At 44.9% G+C, this 21,221-nt stretch overlaps 3 protein-coding genes and 1 long non-coding RNA gene across 4 annotated transcripts in view; all 4 read left to right on the forward strand.

Annotated features, from left to right (window-relative positions):
* The first annotated feature begins 19 nt into the window (after window positions 1-19).
* Window positions 20-20,543, forward strand: LOC120910185 (gastrula zinc finger protein XlCGF67.1-like). Its single transcript, XM_040322070.1, has 4 exons — window positions 20-30; window positions 142-303; window positions 426-570; window positions 19,799-20,543. The coding sequence occupies exons 3-4, from the start codon at window positions 507-509 to the stop codon at window positions 20,290-20,292; spliced, it is 558 nt and encodes a 185-aa protein (XP_040178004.1). The 5' UTR covers window positions 20-30; window positions 142-303; window positions 426-506; the 3' UTR covers window positions 20,293-20,543.
* On the forward strand, window positions 1,153-3,677 carry LOC120909790 (gastrula zinc finger protein XlCGF57.1-like). The gene is made up of 2 exons (XM_040321522.1): window positions 1,153-1,159; window positions 1,661-3,677. The coding sequence occupies exons 1-2, from the start codon at window positions 1,153-1,155 to the stop codon at window positions 3,235-3,237; spliced, it is 1,584 nt and encodes a 527-aa protein (XP_040177456.1). The 3' UTR covers window positions 3,238-3,677.
* On the forward strand, window positions 12,802-18,437 carry LOC120910207. The gene is made up of 4 exons (XR_005741410.1): window positions 12,802-13,091; window positions 13,311-13,483; window positions 18,135-18,308; window positions 18,425-18,437. It is a non-coding gene; the product is annotated as an uncharacterized LOC120910207 (long non-coding RNA).
* LOC120910079 (zinc finger protein OZF-like) overlaps window positions 18,523-21,221 on the forward strand; it is a 35,089-nt gene continuing 32,390 nt past the window's right edge. Inside the window, exon 1 of the mRNA XM_040321936.1 lies at window positions 18,523-18,694. The gene's annotated coding sequence lies outside the window, so the exon portion shown is untranslated. The remainder of the gene's footprint in view (window positions 18,695-21,221) is intronic.

Below are 21,221 nucleotides of genomic sequence, written 5' to 3' on the forward strand. Positions count from 1 at the left end.
CACACCATCCCTCACCATCACCATCATCAGGTAGGTGGAATTGAGCATGTAGATCCAAAAATGTATTGTAAGTTATGAGAGGACATTCTTCTTTGTGACTAGTTCCTTTTTATACAAGTATTCTATCATCTTTGGGTTTAGGGTGAAGAACTAAAAGACATCAAAGATGAGATTAAGGAGGAAGAAGAAGAGAGGTTGGTGAGTGGAGATCAGCAGTCTGTGGAGGATGGTTGTCCTCTGGATTCCCACAATTCTACACAGGAAGATCTCCAATATACAGAGAATGGGAGATCAGGAGATCAGGTAGATGGGGCTGGGCACAAAGAACTAAAAAATAATTCTATGGGAGAATATTCTTTTATGTCATCTCTTATTATTGACAGCAGTGTTTCCAGATGTTATAGTTTATCATCTCTGGAATTTAGAATGAAGAACGGAAAGACATCAAAGTTGAGGATAAAGAGGAAGAAGAAGAAGAAAGGTTGGTGAGTGGAGATCAGCAGTCTATGGAGGAGGGGGAGATGATTATGGAAAGTAAACAGGAGGAATCTTCTCTACATAAGGACACAAGTAAGTAATAAACACTAAATATAGAACCAGTTCCCATTATTATTTTACTTCTATGAGTATAAAGTTTGTATTTACATTGTTACATCAGAGGAAAAAAGGTCGATGTCTACTGAATTCACCCAAGAGAAAAAAAAAACTTCAGCAGCTGATTCCCAGGACAGTAGAATGTCCATATAAAGCTCGGCCTAATCTTCTTTAGGTTATAAAGATTCCTTCCTGATCCCAAAAGGCAATCAGATAGCTCACCAGATCATCATTCTAAAATAGTTTTCCTACAATTAGTAATCATAAGAAGAACATCCAGTAAATTTTTCAGAGTCATCTAGAGCCAGACAAGTCTTCATCCACAGAGCTCTAAAAACAAATCACCTCTTCCGTATACAGAGATTTTTTTCTATTTCATTTCAAGCAATCTGTGTTGCTCATGTGCAAAATAGAGAACATGTTATCCTTCGGTACAGGAAAGACTGAGAAACCTCAACTGCTGACAGTAAGAACATCATCGATGTACCTCATCAGTGTCCTGTAAAGAACACCAATCTGAGAGGACTGATTTGTAAATAAAACTGTAACAGAATTATCATGGAAGGTATTCACAGTGTCTGCCTACTGCAGCATGTCCTCAGTCTCCGACCTCATTTGCACCATGCTTATAGTCTCTGACCATCTACTGTAATATGTTCACAGTCCGACAGATTTCTGTAGCTTTACATACACTGAATATTATGTGCCACCCTTTTATTATATTACATGACATATATTTCATTATAATGTCATGTTCCCAACAAATGAGGAGGAGATACTGTACACCATATAAAAAGATTCATCTCCATTATTCATTATGTTCCCAAGAAATGAGGTGGGGGAAAGTCTCTCTCCATTCCTCAATAACAATGTCCTTAATGCACAAAGTCGCACAGTGTGATTTGGGTGATTTGTATCGTTTATCTACTTTGAATTTCTATTTCTGTTCTGATTACTCCCACTTGCATTCTGGAGCTCAAAGATTTAGAACTAGACCAACATATATGACTCCTGAATACAAGATTCCAATAATTCTTCCAACATTTATTGTAAAATTATTTCTCAGCAGATGACCGTAATGTCCGGAATACATCTGAGGAATCTTCTGATAAATCACATACCAGGACTCTAAGATCTCACAGTAGAAATACTTTAATAGATCCGTCTATTCCCGAGGAATCTTCTTCAGGGCAGGAAGGAGATCACACAGAAGAAAGTTCATTGTCATGTTCAGTGTGTGGGAAACTTTTCACAAAAAAGAGAGACCTTCTTAAACATAAAAAAATTCACACAGGTGAACGTCCACATTCATGTTCAGAGTGCGGGAAATGTTTCACTACCAAACAAAACCTTCTTAAACACTGGTACAGTCACACAGGTGAGCGACCTTTCTCATGTTCAGAGTGTGGGAAATCTTTCACGTCCAAAGGAGGCCTTGTGGATCACCAGAGAGTTCACAAGGGTGAGCGTCCTTATTCATGTTCAGAGTGTGGGAAATCTTTCAAGTCAAAAGGACCCCTTGTGTATCACCAGAGAGTTCACACAGGTGAGCGTCCTTATTCATGTTCAGAGTGTGGGAAATCTTTCACGGCCAAAGGAAGCCTTGTGGATCACCAGAGAGTTCACAAGGGTGAGTGTCCTTATTCATGTTCAGAGTGTGGGAAATCTTTCAAGTCGAAAGGAGGCATTGTGTATCACCAGAGAGTTCACACAGGTGAGCGTCCTTATTCATGCCCAGAGTGTGGGAAATCTTTCAAGTCGAAAGGATACCTTGTGTATCACCAGAGAGGTCACACAGGTGAGTGTCCTTTTTCATGTTCAGAGTGTGGGAAATCTTTCACGTCGAAAGGATACCTTGTGGATCACCAGAGAGCTCACATAGGTGAGCGTCCTTATTCATGCTTAGAGTGTGGGAAACCTTTCAAGTCGAAAGGATCCCTTGTGTATCACCAGAGAGTTCACACAGGTGAGCGTCCTTATTCATGTTCAGAGTGCGGGAAATCTTTCTCACAGAAAGGAAACCTTGTGTATCACCAGAGAGTTCACACAGGTGAGCGTCCTTATTCATGTTCAGAGTGTGGGAAATCTTTCAATCAGAAAGGACCCCTTGTGTATCACCAGAGAGTTCACACAGGTGAGCGTCCTTTATCATGTTCAGAGTGTGGGAAATCTTTCAAGTCGAAAGGATCCCTTGTGTATCACCAGAGAGTTCACAAGGGCGAGCGTCCTTATTCATGTTCAGAGTGCAGAAAATCTTTCTCACAGAAAGGAAACCTTGTGTATCACCAGCGAGTTCACACAGGTGAGCGTCCTTATTCATGTTCAGAGTGTGGGAAATCTTTCAATCAGAAAGGGCAACATGTTAAACACCAGAGAGTTCACACAGGTGAGCGTCCTTATTCATGTTCAGAGTGTGGGAAATCTTTCCGTTTGAAAGCAAGCCTTGAGTATCACCAGAGAGTTCACAGGGGTGAGCGTCCTTATTCATGTTCAGAGTGCGGGAAATCTTTCTCACATAAAGGACACCTTGTGCAACACCAGAGAATTCACACGGGTGAGCGTCCCTATTCATGTTCAGAGTGCGGGAAATCTTTCACTTCGAAAGTAAACCTTGTGCATCACCAGAAAACTCACACGAGATAACAATCTTTCTCATAACAGTGGTGTGTTGGGGGAGGGGCGGAATATATTGAATTTTTTTCAGGTTCGGTTTGATAGATCTGAGTCTGCAGGGATTGAATTCTAGTAATATGATCCTCTAAACATACAGAGATGACTCGGTCCCGCACTCACACAGACCGCACCATACAACTAAACTGGGCTAACACATTGCCAGATATGACAATACATGGACAACACTTCTTATTTGTTGATATCGGTTTCTGTACATTATTGGTCTTTTTATATTTTATTGTAGAAGCTCATTGGTCCAACCAATAATACATTTTTTTTTGTTTATTATCTTTAATTATAAAGATTTAGATTCTTCGTTTTTATTGTTTGTTAACCACTTGAAGACCCCAATGTTAAATCCCATTCCTGTCAAGACCATTTTTTAGTTTTCGGCACCGTGATACTTTGACTGACAACACTGTACCCAAATGCCAAATTAATTTTATATCAGAGACTTGTAAAGCATTCTTTTAGTTGTGTTCCTTCACCACTTTTACTATACAATATAATGGAAAAAGGACTGAAAAGTTTGAATAAAAATAATTTTTCTTAGTTATTCTTATAAAATAATTGCAAATAAATAATCTTTCTTTATAAATTTAGGACAACATTTATTCTTCTACATTTCTTTGGTAAAATAGCAAATCAGTGTATATTATCTACTCTGTGTGAAAGTTATAAAGTCTTCAAACAATGGTATATATACTGGCCCGGATTCTCGTACGAGTTACGCCAGCGTATCCAGATACGCCGTCGTAACTCTGAGTCCGAGCCGTCGTATTTATGCGCCTGATTCTTAGAATCAGTTACGCATAGATTTGTATTAGATCCGACCGGCGTAAGTATCTTACGCCGTCGGATCTTAACTGCATATTTACGCTGGACGCTAGGGGCGTGTACGCTGATTTACGCCTAGAAATATGTAAATCAGCTAGATACGCCAATTCACAAACGTACGACCGGCCGACGCAGTACAGATACACCGTTTACGTTAGGCTTTTCCTGGCGTAAAGTTACCCTTGCTATATGAGGCGTACCAATATTAAGTATGGACGTCTTTCTTGCGTCGAATTTTGAAAATTTTACGTCGTTTGCGTAAGTCGTTCGCGAATAGGGCTGGGCGTCATTTACGTTCACGTCAAAAGCATTGGCTTCTTGCGGGTTAATTTGGAGCATGCACACAGGGAAACTTTCACGGACGGCGCATGCGCCGTTCGTAAAAAGCGTCATTTACGTGGGGCACATTAAATTAACATAACACACGCCCACATCTACCACATTAGAATTAGGCGGGCTTACGCCGACCTATTTACGCTACGCCGCCGCAACTTTGGTTTGAGAATACAGCACTTGCCTGACAAAGTTGCGGAGGCGTAACTTAAATAGGATACGTTATGCCCGCACAAAGATACGCGGTTCTACGTGAATCCGGGCCACTGTATTTGAAATCCTGATGTTCTGATGGCCTATCTCAATTCTTGAGGCTCTAAAATGCCAGGACAGTACAAATACCCCCAAATGACATCTAAGTAGACAGTCCAAGGTATTTAGTAAGAGGCATGTAGAGTTTTTTGATGTTTTTGCCACAATCTTTTTGAAAAATAAAGAAATTAAATCTGATTTTATTAAACAAGTTATTTCTCACACACAGCTCGGGTATACTTAAAATTACACATCAAAACACTTTCTTCTACTCCTTTCAAGCATGAGGATACCACAAGTGTGAGACTTTTTATATGTCCAGATGCATAGAGGGGTCCAAAATCCAAGGAGCACCTTCAGGCTTTCAAAGTGCATAAATGTTGCAGCTCAGATATTTTTGTTAAAGTTATTTCTCACACACACCATGGGTTTACTTACAATTACACTTCAAAACACTTTCTTCTACTCCTTCCAAGCATGGAGATACTGTTAAGACAGAATATTGGGAGCCTGGAGCTATGAAAACTTCTGGAGCTCCTTTTAGAGTTACCCTTCATTACTAGTTGTTGATATCTAATATAACTTCTAGTATAACTCTGTTTTGTTCTTAATTCTTTAGTATTGTGTAATTCCCTGTGTCAAGGCCATATGGTGGGTTGCCAAATGACCCGTACATCTTCCTTAGTATTGCCAGAAAATAGGAAGATGTCCTTTGCAAGTTTAGCCTGTTGTACTCACGAGTCCTGACCAAAAACATTTGTTTATAGCCTAAATGTCAGGATGACTATATATCATGCTGAAGTAATTAGGAGGGGAGGACTAGTGAGTTGGGACTATGCCATGCAGATACTATGATGCTATGAAATTTGTTATGAAAGCTTCTGATATATTTGTATCGGGGCCACACCCCGCTGGTTATCTCTGTAGATCTCCATATGTATTATGATTATGAATGATTATTATCAGTAAACTTGTACTTGTAACAAATGCTACTGGATCCTTTTTATTTCAAAGAATCTGAATCTGATCGTAACTTGTGTGAGACTTTTTATATGTCTAGATACATAAAGGGATCCAAAATCCAAGGAGCACCTTCAGGCTTTCAAAGTGCATAAATGACTTCCGATCACATTTCTTGAGGCACTGCAGTGCCAGGATAAGAGAAATGCCCACACAATGACCACATTTTGGAGAATAAACACCCCAATGTATCTTTTAAAGAGGCATAATGAGTCTTTTGAGGATTTTATTTTTCTGACATAAGTTTTTAGAAAATACAAGAAGAAAATTAAAATGATTTTAATTTTTTTACACAAACCTGTCAATTAATAAAATTTTGTAACACACAGTATGGGCATATTTACAATTTCCCCCCCAAACACATTGTACTACTCAGGTAAGTATATAGTAAAAAAAAAAAAAATGTTTTTTAAGGTGCTGATTAATACACAAAAATTGTTAAAATTTTAAAAAAATTGTTTAATTTCAGTTAAAAATATTTATTAAAACCATCAAATCTCACTGTGTTTTGATCACCAAACATACATATTCCATGTTACAATAGATGCCTCAATCTCGACGTTTCGCCCAAATTTTTGGACTTCTTCAAAAGTTTATGCATCAATTTGAATTTTATAAGAGACTATCTGTTAAATAATAAAAATGAGAGTGAAGGAAGAGATATTATCAGTATTTACATCAACAACTGGAGCCCATGTACTGATGATCAAGGCAGCTGAAATGATATAGGGAGGACAAAAAGTCCAGGAAAGGGGTCACTAATCTATTGTGTCACTCAGAAGTAACTTCAGGTCCTGCTTATGTAGATGGTATATCCAAAAGGGAAAGAAAACCAGGGGGGTAGCCAGTAGCTCACTGGGGTGGGAAGGCTCTGTATGAGAGCAAACACAAAATGGAATATCAATGCAGTAGAAAAATGGGGCAAGCGGAAAAATATAACAGCACCTGAAGCAGATGGATAGATTTCTGTTTCAATGCTTTTTTGTTAATCGTTTACGTAGATTGTTAAAGAACCATCAAGTAGAACAGTGAACAGTCCTCGCTTGCTCCACGTGTATCGAAAAAAAAAAAAATCTGTTGAACAGGAAAACAAGCATCCAAGCATGGAAACAGTACAACAATGCGACAATTGAATGCTATGCTTAATACAAACAAATATGGACCTGACTCGCGGGTTAGGTCCTTAAAGCGGGAGTTCACCCAAAAAAAATTTTTTTAACCTTAGATTGATGCTCATTTGGTCGAGGGGAATCAGCTAGTTTTTTTAAAAGCCGTACTCTGCCTCCTCCCGTGACGCTGCTTATGAATCACCGACCACCTGATGCGGCCACGTCGAAACGTCACTCCGTACACTCCCAGCCACTCTTACCCGATACTTGACGGTGAGAAGGGAGTGGGACCTGGCACAGCAGGAAGACGGGACCTCCGGTATGGTCTCAAGGCGGGACTCACTACCTGAAATGATCTCATACCAAGCTCCAGCAGTGTCTTCAGTGTATAACGGCGATATGCCTAAAACGGATGAAACCGGCGGAACAGCGGCGTTGGAGCCCGCCGAGGAGATCATGACAGTCGGCGATGGAGAGGCACAGGTACACCCGCACAGTACACGGGACACACAGACCCAGGAGGTGGGGATAGAGTCAGAGCCAGATATCATATCAGGCAGCTTAGCGGGCTTATCCAGGCTCTCCCCACAAAGGATGACATGCCTGGGCAGTGGGCAGTTGGGCACTGTGGGCAGGTGGAGTTGATAATTAATTATACACAGTATTGCATTTGCTGGGCCTGCCTGGGCATGTGGACCGCTCCACATGCCCAGGCAGGCTCAGCAAATGCAATACTGTGTACAATTATTAATATCATCATAACACTCCACCTGCCCAGCAATACTTTACAAAATACTGTACAATATCAGATTCAGTGTGCAGTGTGACACTGTGTTACACTGAATTACTTTTACTAATTACTTTGCCAATGTAGTAACTGAGGGCCAGATTTTCAAAAGAGTTACGACGGTGTATCTCAGGAAACACCGTTGTATCTCTGTTTTTGGCCCCGGGTATCTATGCGAGTGATTCCTAGAATCATTTTCGCATAGATACGGCCAAGATCCGACAGGTGTAAGTCACTTACACCGTCGGATCTTAGATGTAATTCGACGCTGGCCGCTAGGTGGCGTTTACGTTCAGTTCTCATTTGACTATGCAAATGAGCCTGATACGCCGATTCCCGAACGAATTTGCGCCGCGTAGTCATCGTTTCCCTCGTTTCCGTAAGCGCAAGGTTACCCCTGCTATATGAGGGGTAACCTTACGCCAGTCCGCCGTATGCCATGTTAAGTATGGCGTCGGGTCAGCGTCGTCTTTTTCCGTCGGTTACGTCGTTTTACTAAGTCGTCCGCGAATACGACTTTACGTCAATGACGCTCACGTCGGCGTCATTGACGTTTTCCGTCGTGAGCTGGAGCATGCGCACTGGGCTCTTTTTCCGCCCGGTGCATGCGCAGTTCGATCGGCGCGGGGGCGCGCTTAATTTGAATACAAGCCGCCCCCTTTGAATTACGTGGCCATACGCCGGGCCATTTACACTACGCCCCCGCAAATTACGGAGCAAGTGCTTGGAGAATACGGCACTTGCTCCAGTAAGTTGCGGTGGCGTGGTGTAAATGGCTTACACTACGCCAACGCCGATTCTTTGAGAATCTGGCCCTGAGTCACTAACTCAATTACTTTTTCGGACAAGTAATTTGTAACTGTAACTAATTACTTTTTTAAAGGAAGATGAGCAACACTGCCTGCCAATGGGATTGGCAGAACTCCGCACATGAGCTGCCTGTCACTCAGAACTTCAAGTTCAGCCTCTGTTCCAGAACTTACTGACTGGAAGCAGGGGAGGCGCCTCAGAGCCTGAGCACAAGTGGTCACACCCACTGCTACACTGAACTTCCCAGTCACAGATCAAAACAAACCGGCCTAGCTTACAGCACAGGCCTGCCTAAATTTGCCTGCACTAATACCTGGAACATGAAAAACCTCATTCTAGCACCTACTATAAGGTAGTGGGTGCTAGTTTCCTGCCAACTTCTGGAGATAACTGAGCAAGGTACAGTATGTACATAAGAACACTGATAAATCTTGTAACACAGCCCTCAAAATTTCCCCTCGCCTACTCGCATTTTGCGAGTGCAAAATCGTTTCTGGCGAGGAGCTGAAGTGGGGGGGAGCACGGGTACCGCGGCATGCGGGGATTGATCAGGAGCCATTCTCCCATCAATCACCCTGGGGGGCGATCAGCAACTCTCTGCCCGTCGCCGCCGACGCCAGGCTCACAGCTTGTCAAGTCTTACTCTCTGGGGGCCGGGCCCTGGCTACTACTGGGTGGGAAGCGGAGGAAGATCACTCCGCCTGGGAAGGCAAGCAGATAAGCAGGCAGGTGGCTGGCCAGGATTTGAGCCAAGGCAGAAGAACATGTGAGCGGATCTGAATGGGCATGGACCCGAAACTGAAGAAATAGTCCCTCTGCTCCGACTAGCACATGATCATCAGAAAGGGGTACAGTTAATGGAAAAAATAAACCCCTGTATGCTAGTAGGAGCGGCGGGTGTGTAATTTTTTTTATTATTATTCTGTACTGACTGTCTTTGAAATTTCCCCAGCCCCTGTTCAAATCCAATCCGGGGACAAAACCGGGGACAGACTTGGTCCGGGGACAGTGTCCTCAATCCAGGGACTGTCCCCTGAAACCGGGGATGTCTGGTCACTCTAATCTACAAGTGGTAAGTGAATACAGCTCTGTGTTGTCACCTGTAGCAGTCCTTGTACCTGTAAGCCAGGCAAGCTAACCTATTGATATGTGGTTGTCCCCAGGAATGCCATGATCACTGACCATGATGTATAGGAGGATGAACAAAGGGTGAACAATAGAGTTCCTGTGGTTCCAGGAGTGCAGTTGTCTGCAGGGGATGGCTGGGACTGGTGTCTCGGCAACTTAGTCAGTGGGATACACAGATGGGTCAGGTAGGACAACAGACAGTAATGTGCTCAGCAATCAGGTACTGGGACTGGTGTGGCGGTGATCAGAAACACTGGCCCGGATTCACAAAGCACTTACGCCGGCGTATCTCGAGATACGCAGCGTAAGTATCTATGCGCCGGACACTGAAACCAAGATACGCCTGAAAATAGGCTTCATCCGACCGACGTAACTTTCCTACGCCGGCGTAGAGTGGGCGCATATTTACGCTGGACGTATTTGGCGCACCCGTTGATTTTCTATTCACATATGCAAATGAGGGAGATATGCTGATTCACGAACGTATGTCCGTCCGACGCAGTGCGCATAAAGTCCTACGTCCGGCGTAAAGTTATGCCCCATATAGCAGGTGTAAGTCAGCAGCATCCATGCAAACGTATGGACCAGGGAACACAGCCGTCGTATTTTAAGTCGTTTACATAGTAAAGGGCTGGGCGTAGGTTACGTTCACGTCGTAGGCAATGATCCGTCGTATCTTAGGGAGCAGTTCCGACGTGATTCTGAGCATGCGCACTGGGATACGTCCACGGGACGGCGCATGCGCCATATGTTTTAAGTACTTGTATGGCACTCGGCCCATCATTTGCATGGGGTCACACCTCATTAGCATGGCTCACGCCCACTTCCACTTACGACGACTTACGCCGAGGGAACCCAGCGCAGTTTGGGAGGCAAGTGCTTCGTGAATTCGGTGCTTGCCTCTCTGCGCTATGTCGGCGTAGCGTATATTATATACGCTACGCCAGCATAAATATGTGCCAATGTATGTGAATCCGGGCCATTGTTTCTAACTTACACTGGTCTGGGGACAATGGGACTCAAGCTGGTGATCAGGAAATCTAGAACACTGTTGCTGGCTGACACTGGTCAGGTGACACTGGGACTTCTGTGGGAGTGATCAGGAAAACTGCTGATGGCTGCACTCATCTGGTGACAGTAGGACTTGTGTAGCGGTGATCGGGAACACTGTTATTGGCTTACACAAGTGTAGTGAAAGTGTCATGGGGTGGCAACAATAAGGAATACTGTTGCCTGGTGATTTTGTACTGGGATGGCTAGCAATAATGGACACTGTTGCTGGTTGAAATGGTATGGTGATACTGTACTGGAGTTGGTAGTGATCAGGGACATTGGTTGGCTGCTTTGGTGACATTGTCCTGTGCTTATGGTGGCACCAACATGCAGCTTTTGTTCACATTTATGATAGCGGTGATTGGTCACAGTGATCACACGGGACAGGCCAAATTTAATTGGTTTTGTACCCTGCTCTTTGATCTGCCATGTCTGATGGGCTCAGTGATCACGGGGCATGCAACTGCACATTTTTTTTAACAAAAGGTGCAACAGCACACTTTAGAGGGCACACATGAGCAGTGCAAATGGGAAGGCCATTCTTATACAGCCCCCAACCTTCAGGAGCCCGCCGTCTTGTTGTTTTTATCCAACGGCTACTGTATATGGCAAGTGGTTAGGCACCAAAACTGAAGAACAATCCAGGAAGCAGCTTTCAAAGTATTTAAAAACACAGGCTGCGGTTGTTTTTTTCTCAACAAGGTGCTGATCTCACTTATTTTCAGTGGAACGCAAAGACAGGAAGTGATTTCAACTATAGATGGGAGGTTCCTAGAGATAAGACAGTTTGCAGGAAGCAGAGAAGGATATCCTTGCAATCGGCAGCAGAGGAGGTAATACAAATTATTTTATATTTACACCCAATAACCCCCCACGTCATGTCCATCCTCTTCCTCCATAGTCACTGTGATGTCTTTTATCTCCAACAGATACTCCTATACAGACGTATATATAGAGTATTATAATATGTACACAGAGCCTTATAGGTTTATAGACCAGATACATCCTAAATATGTGTAGCGCCTGGTTACTTTATAGTACCGGTGCTAGTTAAATTTAGAGGGAGATCAGAGTGTAGTTAAACTCTGATCCAAGGGGAGCTGCGGTGGCTCAACGCGATTGGCACTGCGCTGACAAGCCATTCACCTCTGCAGCTAGGGGTTCGGATCCCGGTCTCGGCTACATGTGAATTGAGTTTGGTGGTCTCAGCCCGGCTCCCGGTGGGTGTGCTATGCGAGGTAAGCCTGCGCTTAGTACGCCCACCCCCCTCCCGCAAAAAACCACCACACTTACACGCACTCGAAATTGGGTTAACATGCACGCACTTTGACCATGCGGTCTCTAAAAAGAGAGTCAAAGGACTAACGGGGCTGGTTGAGCGGGCTAGATCCTCTCACTCCCTTATAGGGAGTCCCTCTGCCCCGTTGGGCTTCAAAGCGGAGCAGGTAGGGCAGGCTGTGTGGGAGGACTCCCTCACACACCCACCATTGCCACCCGGGGCATGGAGATAGGTGGCAGATTGCCTCTGGGGGAGGCCTGCCTACTCCCAACTACTGCAGTCCGGCTCCTCTCTCGGTTACACGCACAAAATACACTTAAAAAAAAAAAACTCTGATCCAAATTGTTGTGTGTAAAATAGGGTCTCTGTCTCAGCTTGGCTGTGCTGCAGGCTTATTCTGTTGTACTGGGGTGTTCTTCCAACCCCCCGGTGCTGCAGGTGGCAGCAGTGGAGTCAAGGTTTGGGTGCTCTTTCCCAGCAGCCAATCGGGAGGGTTTGACCTCGCTGTGCATGCTGGGGAGGGGTATTTATGGGGCAGACGCCATTGGTTCTGGGTCTTCTCCCACCTTTAGGGTAACCACATCACCGCGCCCCAGCGCCTACCGGGGCGTGCGTGCCACGTTGTGTTCCATATGCAGCCGATACTGGTATCGGTTTCGGGACAACCCTACTAATTATAAAACAATTTTTCCAACTGTCTGCTGGACAGTAAGTTTCACCAATTTGCACTGTCAGGTCCCTCTGATTGGACAAAGTGATGGTTACTTTCTCCAATCAATTGCTCATGGTCCCACCCCACACTATAAAAGCTAACTGCATCTGGCCCCCCGGGCCACAGTTTGGAGACTACTGGTTTAGATGATAGATGCACGGTGTATCACCCTTGTAGAGTCATTCCCGGGTGCTCTGTGAATTTTACTTGGAAGAGAATTAATGGCCAAAATACAAGTAGTTATAACAATTGGAGATGGGGGAGGGTGCACCTTACTTCTCCTTTCTGCATGTTTGCAGAAAACCGTAGATGAGTTAGCAGAAGTAGCACAGGAAGTTTGGGCGGAGGATGGGCTAGATATAGGATAGCAACATCACATATTGTGCGCAGATCACTCTGACGGGAACTGATAAAAGATAAGCACAGAATGTTGTATAACGTACAATATCCAAGGTGAAAGGAGGAGGAAAAAGAGAGCACACATCACCGGAACACACAAAGAGGGTAATAAGATTATTTTTCTTATTTACACCAATAAATCCCCCCCCCCCCCCGTCATGTCCGTTCTCTTCCTCCATAGTCACTGTGATGTCTTTATCTCCACCATCCACTACTCCACAAACCTAAAATACTGTTTTTAGGGGTTATTTTTTGACATGGGTAGAAGTAGGGATAATTCTGGAAAGTATGAAGTGATCATTACGACTTCCTGTCTTCACACAGATTATAGAGCAGTAACTATCTGGAGATCCATTAACACCCAGCAGCCGTCTTCACAGGACGTCACCCATCACAGTGCCTCCACCTCACTGTCTGACAACAGAGGTATTTAGAAGGACACGAGGATCAATACAAGGACGTCATGATGGAGAATCAGCCGCCCCTCACATCACCGGGTATAAGGAGACTTTATTGTAAAGGAGAGAGCAGTACGGAGGCTCCACCTAGATCCCCAATCATCTTATGCTCTGTGAATTTACTTGGAAGAGAATTAATGGCCAAAACAATTGGAGATGTGGGCAGCGTGGACCTTACTTCCCATTTCTGCATGTTTGCAGGTGTTCTGTCAGATATGGCGACCCGTCAGAAATGGTAATAGAAGTGACGTTCCGTCGCCACCATCTTGCTACACCTCGCACTCCTCCACAGGAACGAAACGCAGAGAAGGTGGCAAGCGGACATCTTGTTACGCCCACCGGAGTTTTGCATTTCAGTTATTTATTTATTTTAAATCAGAAAAAATGGTTTATTGTGCCAACAAAAAGAAATACAAAATACAGACCATCATAAAGAAAGTCACAGAAAATAACAGGAGGAAACATATACATCCCATATGATCCATTAGTGGCACCAAAAGTATAAACAAGACACATAATGACAATGACAAAGATAAGACCGTGCTGGGCAGGCAAAAACAGCCCTGCCCACCAACACAACCACACATGAGGCCAACGGGCCACAGCTGAAACCTTGCAACCCACAGTCTGCCCACATATTCAGAGCGACGGGGACCCAATGAGCGACTGGGTTCCCACCTTTGAAGATCCCAAGCTGTATTTGCTGTTCGGTGGGGAGTCCGTCTGAGGACCGCCATTGAGAGGCTGGCGGTCCATAAGGGCCTCGACAAACCACCGGGGGTCAAGGTAGCCGGACACTGAAGGATTGATCACCTGTCAGTCGGTACCTGGGTGACAAGTTGAAGGAGATCCAGGCGTAATTCACCTAAGGAGGATCATCTCCGTAACCACAAATCAGAGAGGGCCTGTGGCAGAGGTATCTCCCTGACGTTCACCAAGGAGGGTCTGTGGCAGAGACTTTATCCTACAAATGTTCGAGTGATACTCCGGCTGCCAGGTCAGTGAGAGAGGCCTGTTCGGGTACGCTAAACACACTCACATAGGAGTGGCGCAGAGAAGTGTTACGCTTGGGAGCAGGACTGTTTCCCTACCATCACGCCTGAATCTGCTGTTCTCCTTTCTTCAACTTTACTTTCCTCACCACAAGTTTATTGTTTTTACCCGGCTGGGTAATAAAGAGCACAGCAAAGAGCACCTGTTGCGGACATTCCTTTACTTCTACCAAATGCAATACGCATCATTCACCCCTAGGGATTCGGGGAGCCATGAGGTAAATGTGACGCCCAAATATCCAGCAGCTCCTTCGGGGGTAATGCTACATATAGAACCATTTATCCATCTGTCCATCCAGAGCTTCTGGTTTATAGACCAGATACATCCTAAATATAGAACCATTTATCCAACTGTCTATCCAGAGCCAGAGTTTATAGACCGGATGCATCCTAAATATTAGGGTTGTCCCGATACCACTTATTTAGGACCGAGTACAAGTACCGATACTTTTTTTAAAATGTGTCCCCAAAAGCAGCCATGTCCCCCACATATGCAGATATGTCTCCCCACATATGCAGCCATGTCCCCCACATATGCAGCCATGTCCCCCCACATATGCAGCCATGTCCCCCACATATGCAGCCATGTCCCCCCACATATGCAGCCATGTCCCCCCACATATGCAGCCATGTCCCCCCACAAATGCAGCCATGTCTCCCCACATATGCAGCCATGTCCCCCCACATATCCAGTCATGTCCCCCACATATGCAGCCATGTCCCCCCACATATGCAGCCATGTCCCCCACATATGCAGCCATGTCCCCCCACATATGCAGCCATGTCCCCCCACATATGCAGCCATGTCCCCCCACAAATGCAGCCATGTCTCCCCACAAATGCAGCCATGTCTCCCCACATATGCAGCCATGTCCCCCCACATATGCAGTCATGTCCCCCCACATATGCAGCCATGTCCCCCATATATGCAGCCATGTCCCCCCACATATGCAGCCATGTCCCCCCCCATATGCAGCCATGTCCCCCCACATATGCAGCCATGTCCCCCCACATATGCAGCTATGTCCCCCCTATATGCAGCCATGTCCCCCCTATATGCAGCCATGTCCCCCCTATATTCAGCAATGTCCCCCATAAATCCAGCCATGTCCCCCATAAATCCAGCCATGTCCCCCCTATATGTAGCCATGTCCCCCCTATATGTAGCCATGTCCCCCCTATATGCAGCCATGTCCCCCATAAATCCAGCCATGTCCCCCCTATATGCAGCCCATGTCCCCCATAAATCCAGCCATGTCCCCCCTATATGCAGCCATGTCCCCCCTATATGCAGCCATGTCCCCCCTATATCCAGCCATGTCCCCCCTATATCAAGCATTCCCCCCCCGTACCTTGATGCCGCCGCCACATGGGTTAGACAGCGTGCGGGGAACATCACAGCTTTCATTTGTATAGCTGTAGTATTCCCGCTGCGCCACGTATAGACACTCCCCCTTGCTCGGGATTGAACAGATCCCGAGCAAGGGGGAGTGTCTATACACGGCGCAGCGGGAATACTACAGCTATTCAAATGAAAGCTGTGATATTCCCCGCACGCTGTTTAACCCATGCGGCGGCGGCGGCGTTGTTGCGGTATGCGACGGGGTCGACGGCGGCATTCGTTGCGGCGGCGGCAGCGGTGGGGGTGGGTATCAGTTTTTCAAGTATTCTATTTAGGTATCGGGGGTATTTGCGTACTCCCGCAAATACTCGGTATCGGTCCCGTACCGATACTGGTATCGGTTTCGGGACAACCCTACTAATTATAAAACAATTTTTCCAACTGTCTGCTGGACAGTAAGTTTCACCAATTTGCACTGTCAGGTCCCTCTGATTGGACAAAGTGATGGTTACTTTCTCCAATCAAGTGCTCATGGTCCCACCCCACACTATAAAAGCTAACTGCATCTGGCCCCCCGGGCCACAGTTTGGAGACTACTGGTTTAGATGATAGATGCATGGTGTATCACCCTTGTAGAGTCATTCCCGGGTGCTCTGTGAATTTTACTTGGAAGAGAATTAATGGCCAAAATACAAGTAGTTATAACAATTGGAGATCGGGGAGGGTGGACCTTACTTCCCCTTTCTGCATGTTTGCAGAAAACCGTAGATGAGTTAGCAGAAGTAGCACAGGAAGTGTGGGCGGAGGATGGGCTAGATATAGGATAGCAAGATCACATATTGTGTGCGGATCACTCTGACGGGAACTGATAAAAGATAAGCACACAACGTTGTATAACGTACAATATCCAAGGTGAAAGGAGGAGGAAAAAGAGAGCACACATCACCGGAACACACAAAGAGGGTAATAAGATTCCTTTTCTATTTACACCAATAAATCCCCCCCACCCCGTCATGTCCGTTCTCTTCCTTTAATAGTCACTGTGATGTCTTTATCTCCAACATCCACTACTACATGTAGCATTACCCCCGGAGGGGGATGCTGGATGTTTTGGGTGGCACATTTACCTCATGGCTCCCCCGAATTCCTAGGGGTGAATGATGCATATTGCATTTGGTATAAGTAAAGGAATGTCCGCAACAGGTGTTCTTTGCTGTGCTCTTTATTACCCAGCCGGGTAAAAACAATAAACTTGTGGTGAGGAAAGTAAAGTTGAAGAAGAAAGATGAACAGCAGATTCAGGCGTAATGATAGGGAAACAGTCCTGCTCCCAAGCGTAACACTCTCTTTTCAACACTCCTATGTTAGTGGGTTAAGTGTACCTGGAGAGGCCTCTCTCACTGACCTGGCAGCCGGAGTATCACTCAAACAATTGTAGGAAAAGTCTCTGCCACAGACCCTGCTTGGTGAATCTCAGAGAGACATCCCTGCAACAGGCCCTCTCTGATTTGCAGTCACGGAGGTAATCCTCCTTAGGTGAAGTACGCCTGGACCTCATTCAACTTGTTGCCCAGGTACCGACTGACGGGGGATCAATCCTGCAGTGTCCGGTTACCTCGATCCCCAGTGGTTTGTCTAGGCCCCTTTGGACCGCCAGCCTCTCAATGTCGCTCCTCAGACGGACTCCCCACCGAACAGCAATACAGCTTGGGATCCTCAAAGGTGGGAACCCAGTCGCTCACTGGGTCTCCGTCGCTGCTCAGATGCTCCAGGCCAACATGGTCCCGGAACCAGGAACACTGCGTGGCCCGCGCGCCCCGGCCAGGTAGGCCAAAACGCCGGGCCACCGTGATGTGGTCACCCTAAAGGTGGGTGCCACACTGGACGAAGGAGAACCCAGAACCAATGGTGTCTGCCCCATAAATACCTTTCTCCAGCATGCACAGTGAGGCCGAACCCCCCTGATTGGCTTTTGGGAAAGAGCACCTAAACCTTGACTCCACTGCTGCCACCTGCAGCATCGGGGCTGGAAGAACACCCCAGCGCAACAGAATGAGCCCACAGCACAGCCAAGCTGAGACAGAGACCCTGTTTTGTACATAACAATTTGGATCAGAGTTTAACTACACTCCATTCTCCCTCTAAATTTTAACTAGCACCAGTACCTAAAGTACATGGGCGCTACACACACAAACCTAAAATACTGTTTTTAGGGGGTTATTTTTTGACATGGATAGAAATAGGGATAATTCTGGAAAGAATGAAGTGATCATTATGACTTCCTGTCTTCACACAGGATTATAGAGCAGTAACTTTCTGGAGATCAATTAACACCCAGCAGCCATCTTCACAGGACATCACCCATCACAGCGCCTCCACCTCACTGTCTGACAACAGAGGTATTTAGAAGGACACGAGGATCTCTACAAGGACGTCATGATGGAGAATCAGCCGCCCCTCACATCACCGGGTAAGAGGAGACTTTATTGTAAAGGAGAGAGCAGTACGGAGGCTCCACCTAGATCCCCCATCATCTGATAAACACATAGAAACAATGTATTCAGTCAGTGTGTGTGTTTCCTACAGATGGATCCAGTAATGGGAACCCACCAGAGAGATGTCCCCGTCCTCTGTATTCCCGGGATTCCACACAGGAAGATCACACCATCCCTCACCATCATCAGGTAGGTGGTACTGAGCAACTAGAACTCAAAATGTATTCTAATCTATGAGAGGACATTCTTCTGTGTAATCTCTTGTTTCTTTTTACCAATGTATTCTATCACCTATGGGGTTTAGGGTGAAGAACTGAAAGACATCAAAGTTGAGATTAAAGAGGAAGAAGAAGAGAGGTTGGTGAGTGGAGATCGGCAGTCTATGGAGGAGGGGGAGATGATTACGGAATGTAAACAGGAGGAATCTTCTCTACATATGGACACAAGTAAGTAAAAAAAAAAACACTAAATATAAAACCAGTTCCCATTATTATTTTATTTCTATGAGTATAAAGTTTGTATTTACATTGTTACATCAGAGGAGAAAAGGTCTATGTCTACTGAATTCACCCAGGAGGAAGACAGAATAACCATATAAAGATCGGCCTAATTTTCTTTAGGTTAAAATGTTCTTTCCTGATCCCAAGAGGCAATCAGATAACTTCCCAGATCAACATTCTAAAATGTTTTTCCTACAATTAGTAGTATACAGTATTCTTAATTTGAAGACCATCCAGTCATTTTTATTTATTAGTCATCTGGAACCAGATTATTCCTCATCCACAGAGCTCTAAAAACACAACACCCCTTCCGTATACAGAGGTTCATTTTTTTTTCTGTTTAATTACACACAATCTATTCTGCTCACATACCAAATGGAGAATGTCACATCATTCTGTACAGGAAAAACTGAGAAACACTAACTGCTGATAGTAAAAACATCATCGATGTACCTACCTCACCGCCCAATGTACTGTGGGTATTGAAAACCATTTGAAAAAATCAACTCTAGTCCTCACCAGAAGAAGGCAATTATATTTACCACATTAACCAATGTTCCCAATTAATGAGGAGGAGATACTGTATACCATACGAAAGGTCCATCTCCATTCCTCAATATAAAGTCATGTTCCCAACAAATGAGATGGAGATACTGTACACCATATGAAAGGTCCATCTCCATTCCTCAATATAAAGTCATGTTCCCAACAAATGAGGAGGAGATACTGTACACCATATGAAAGGTCCATCTCCATTCCTCAATAACAATGTCCTCAATGCACAAAGTCGCACAGTGTGATTTGGGTGATTTGTATTGTTTATCTACTTTGAATTTCTATTTCTGTTCTGATTTCTCCCACTTGTATTCCGGATCTAAAAGATTTAGAACTAGACCAACATATATGACTCCTGAATACAAGATTCCAACAATTCTTCTAACATTTATTGTAAAATTGTTTCTCAGCAGATGACCATAATGTCCGGAATACGTCTGAGGAATCTTCTGATAAATCACATACCAGGACTCTAAGATCTCACAGTAGAAATACTTTAATAGATCCGTCTATTCCCGAGGAATCTTCTTCAGGGCAGGAAGGAGATCACACAGAAGAGAGGCCATTGTCATGTTCAGTGTGTGGGAAACTTTTCACAAATAAGAGAGACCTTCTTAAACACAAGAAACGTCACACTGCTGAGCGTCCCTATTCACGTTCAGAGTGCGGGAAATGTTACACTTGCAAAGAAAACCTTATTTTACACCAGTACAGTCACACGGGTGAGCATCCATTCTCATGTTCAGAGTGTGGGAAAACTTTCGGGTCGAAAGGAAACCTTGTGTCTCACCAGAGAATTCACACAGATGAGCGTCCTTATTCATGTTCAGAGTGCGGGAAATCTTTCTCACAGAAAGGACCATGTTTATTATCATTAATTATAAAAATTTTGAATCTATCTTAGTTTTTATTGCTTGTTAACCACTTGAAGACCCCAATGTTAAATCCCATTCCTGTCAAGACCATTTTTTAGTTTTCAGCACCATGATACTTTGACTGACAATTACTCGGTCATCCAACACTGTACCCAAATGCCAAATTAATTTTATATCAGAGACTTGTAAAGCTTTCTTTTAGTTGTGTTCTTTCACTACTTTTACTATACAATATAATGGAAAAAGGACTGAAAAGTTTGAATAAAATGCATTTTTCTTAGTTATTCTTATAAAATAATTGCAAATAAACAATCTTTCTTCATAAATTTATGGCAACATTTATTCTTCTACATTTCTTTGGTAAAATAGCAAATCAGTGTCTATTATCTACTCTGTGTGAAAGTTATAAAGTCTTCAAACTATGGTATATATACTGTATTTAAAAACTAATTGTCACTGGCAGATGGCACTGGTTGGCTTTAGTTGGCACTGGCAGGTGGCACTGGATGGCACTGGCAGGTGGCACTGGATGGCTTTAGTTGGCAGGTGGCACTAGATGGCAATAGTTAGCACTGGCAGATGGCTTTAGTTGGCACTGGCAGGTGGCACTGGATGGCACTGGCAGGTGGCACTGGATGGCTTTAGTTGGCAGGTGGCACTGGATGGCAATAGTTAGCACTGGCAGATGGCACTGGATGGCTTTAGTTGGCACTGGCAGGTGGCACTGGATGGCACTGGCAGGTGGCACTGGATGGCACTGGCAGGTGGCACTAGATAGCTTTAGTTGGCATTGGCAGATGGCACTGGATGGCTTTAGTTGGCACTGGCAGATGGCACTGGCAGGTGGCACTGGATGGCTTTAGTTGGCACTGGCAGGTGGAACTGGATGGCACTGGCAGGTGGCACTAATTGGCACTGGCAGGTGGCACTGGTATTGGCACTGGCAGGTGGCATTGGC

This window comes from Rana temporaria, chromosome 8, assembly GCF_905171775.1.
Source record: "Rana temporaria chromosome 8, aRanTem1.1, whole genome shotgun sequence".
In the NCBI taxonomy this organism is placed as follows: Eukaryota; Metazoa; Chordata; class Amphibia; order Anura; family Ranidae; genus Rana; species Rana temporaria.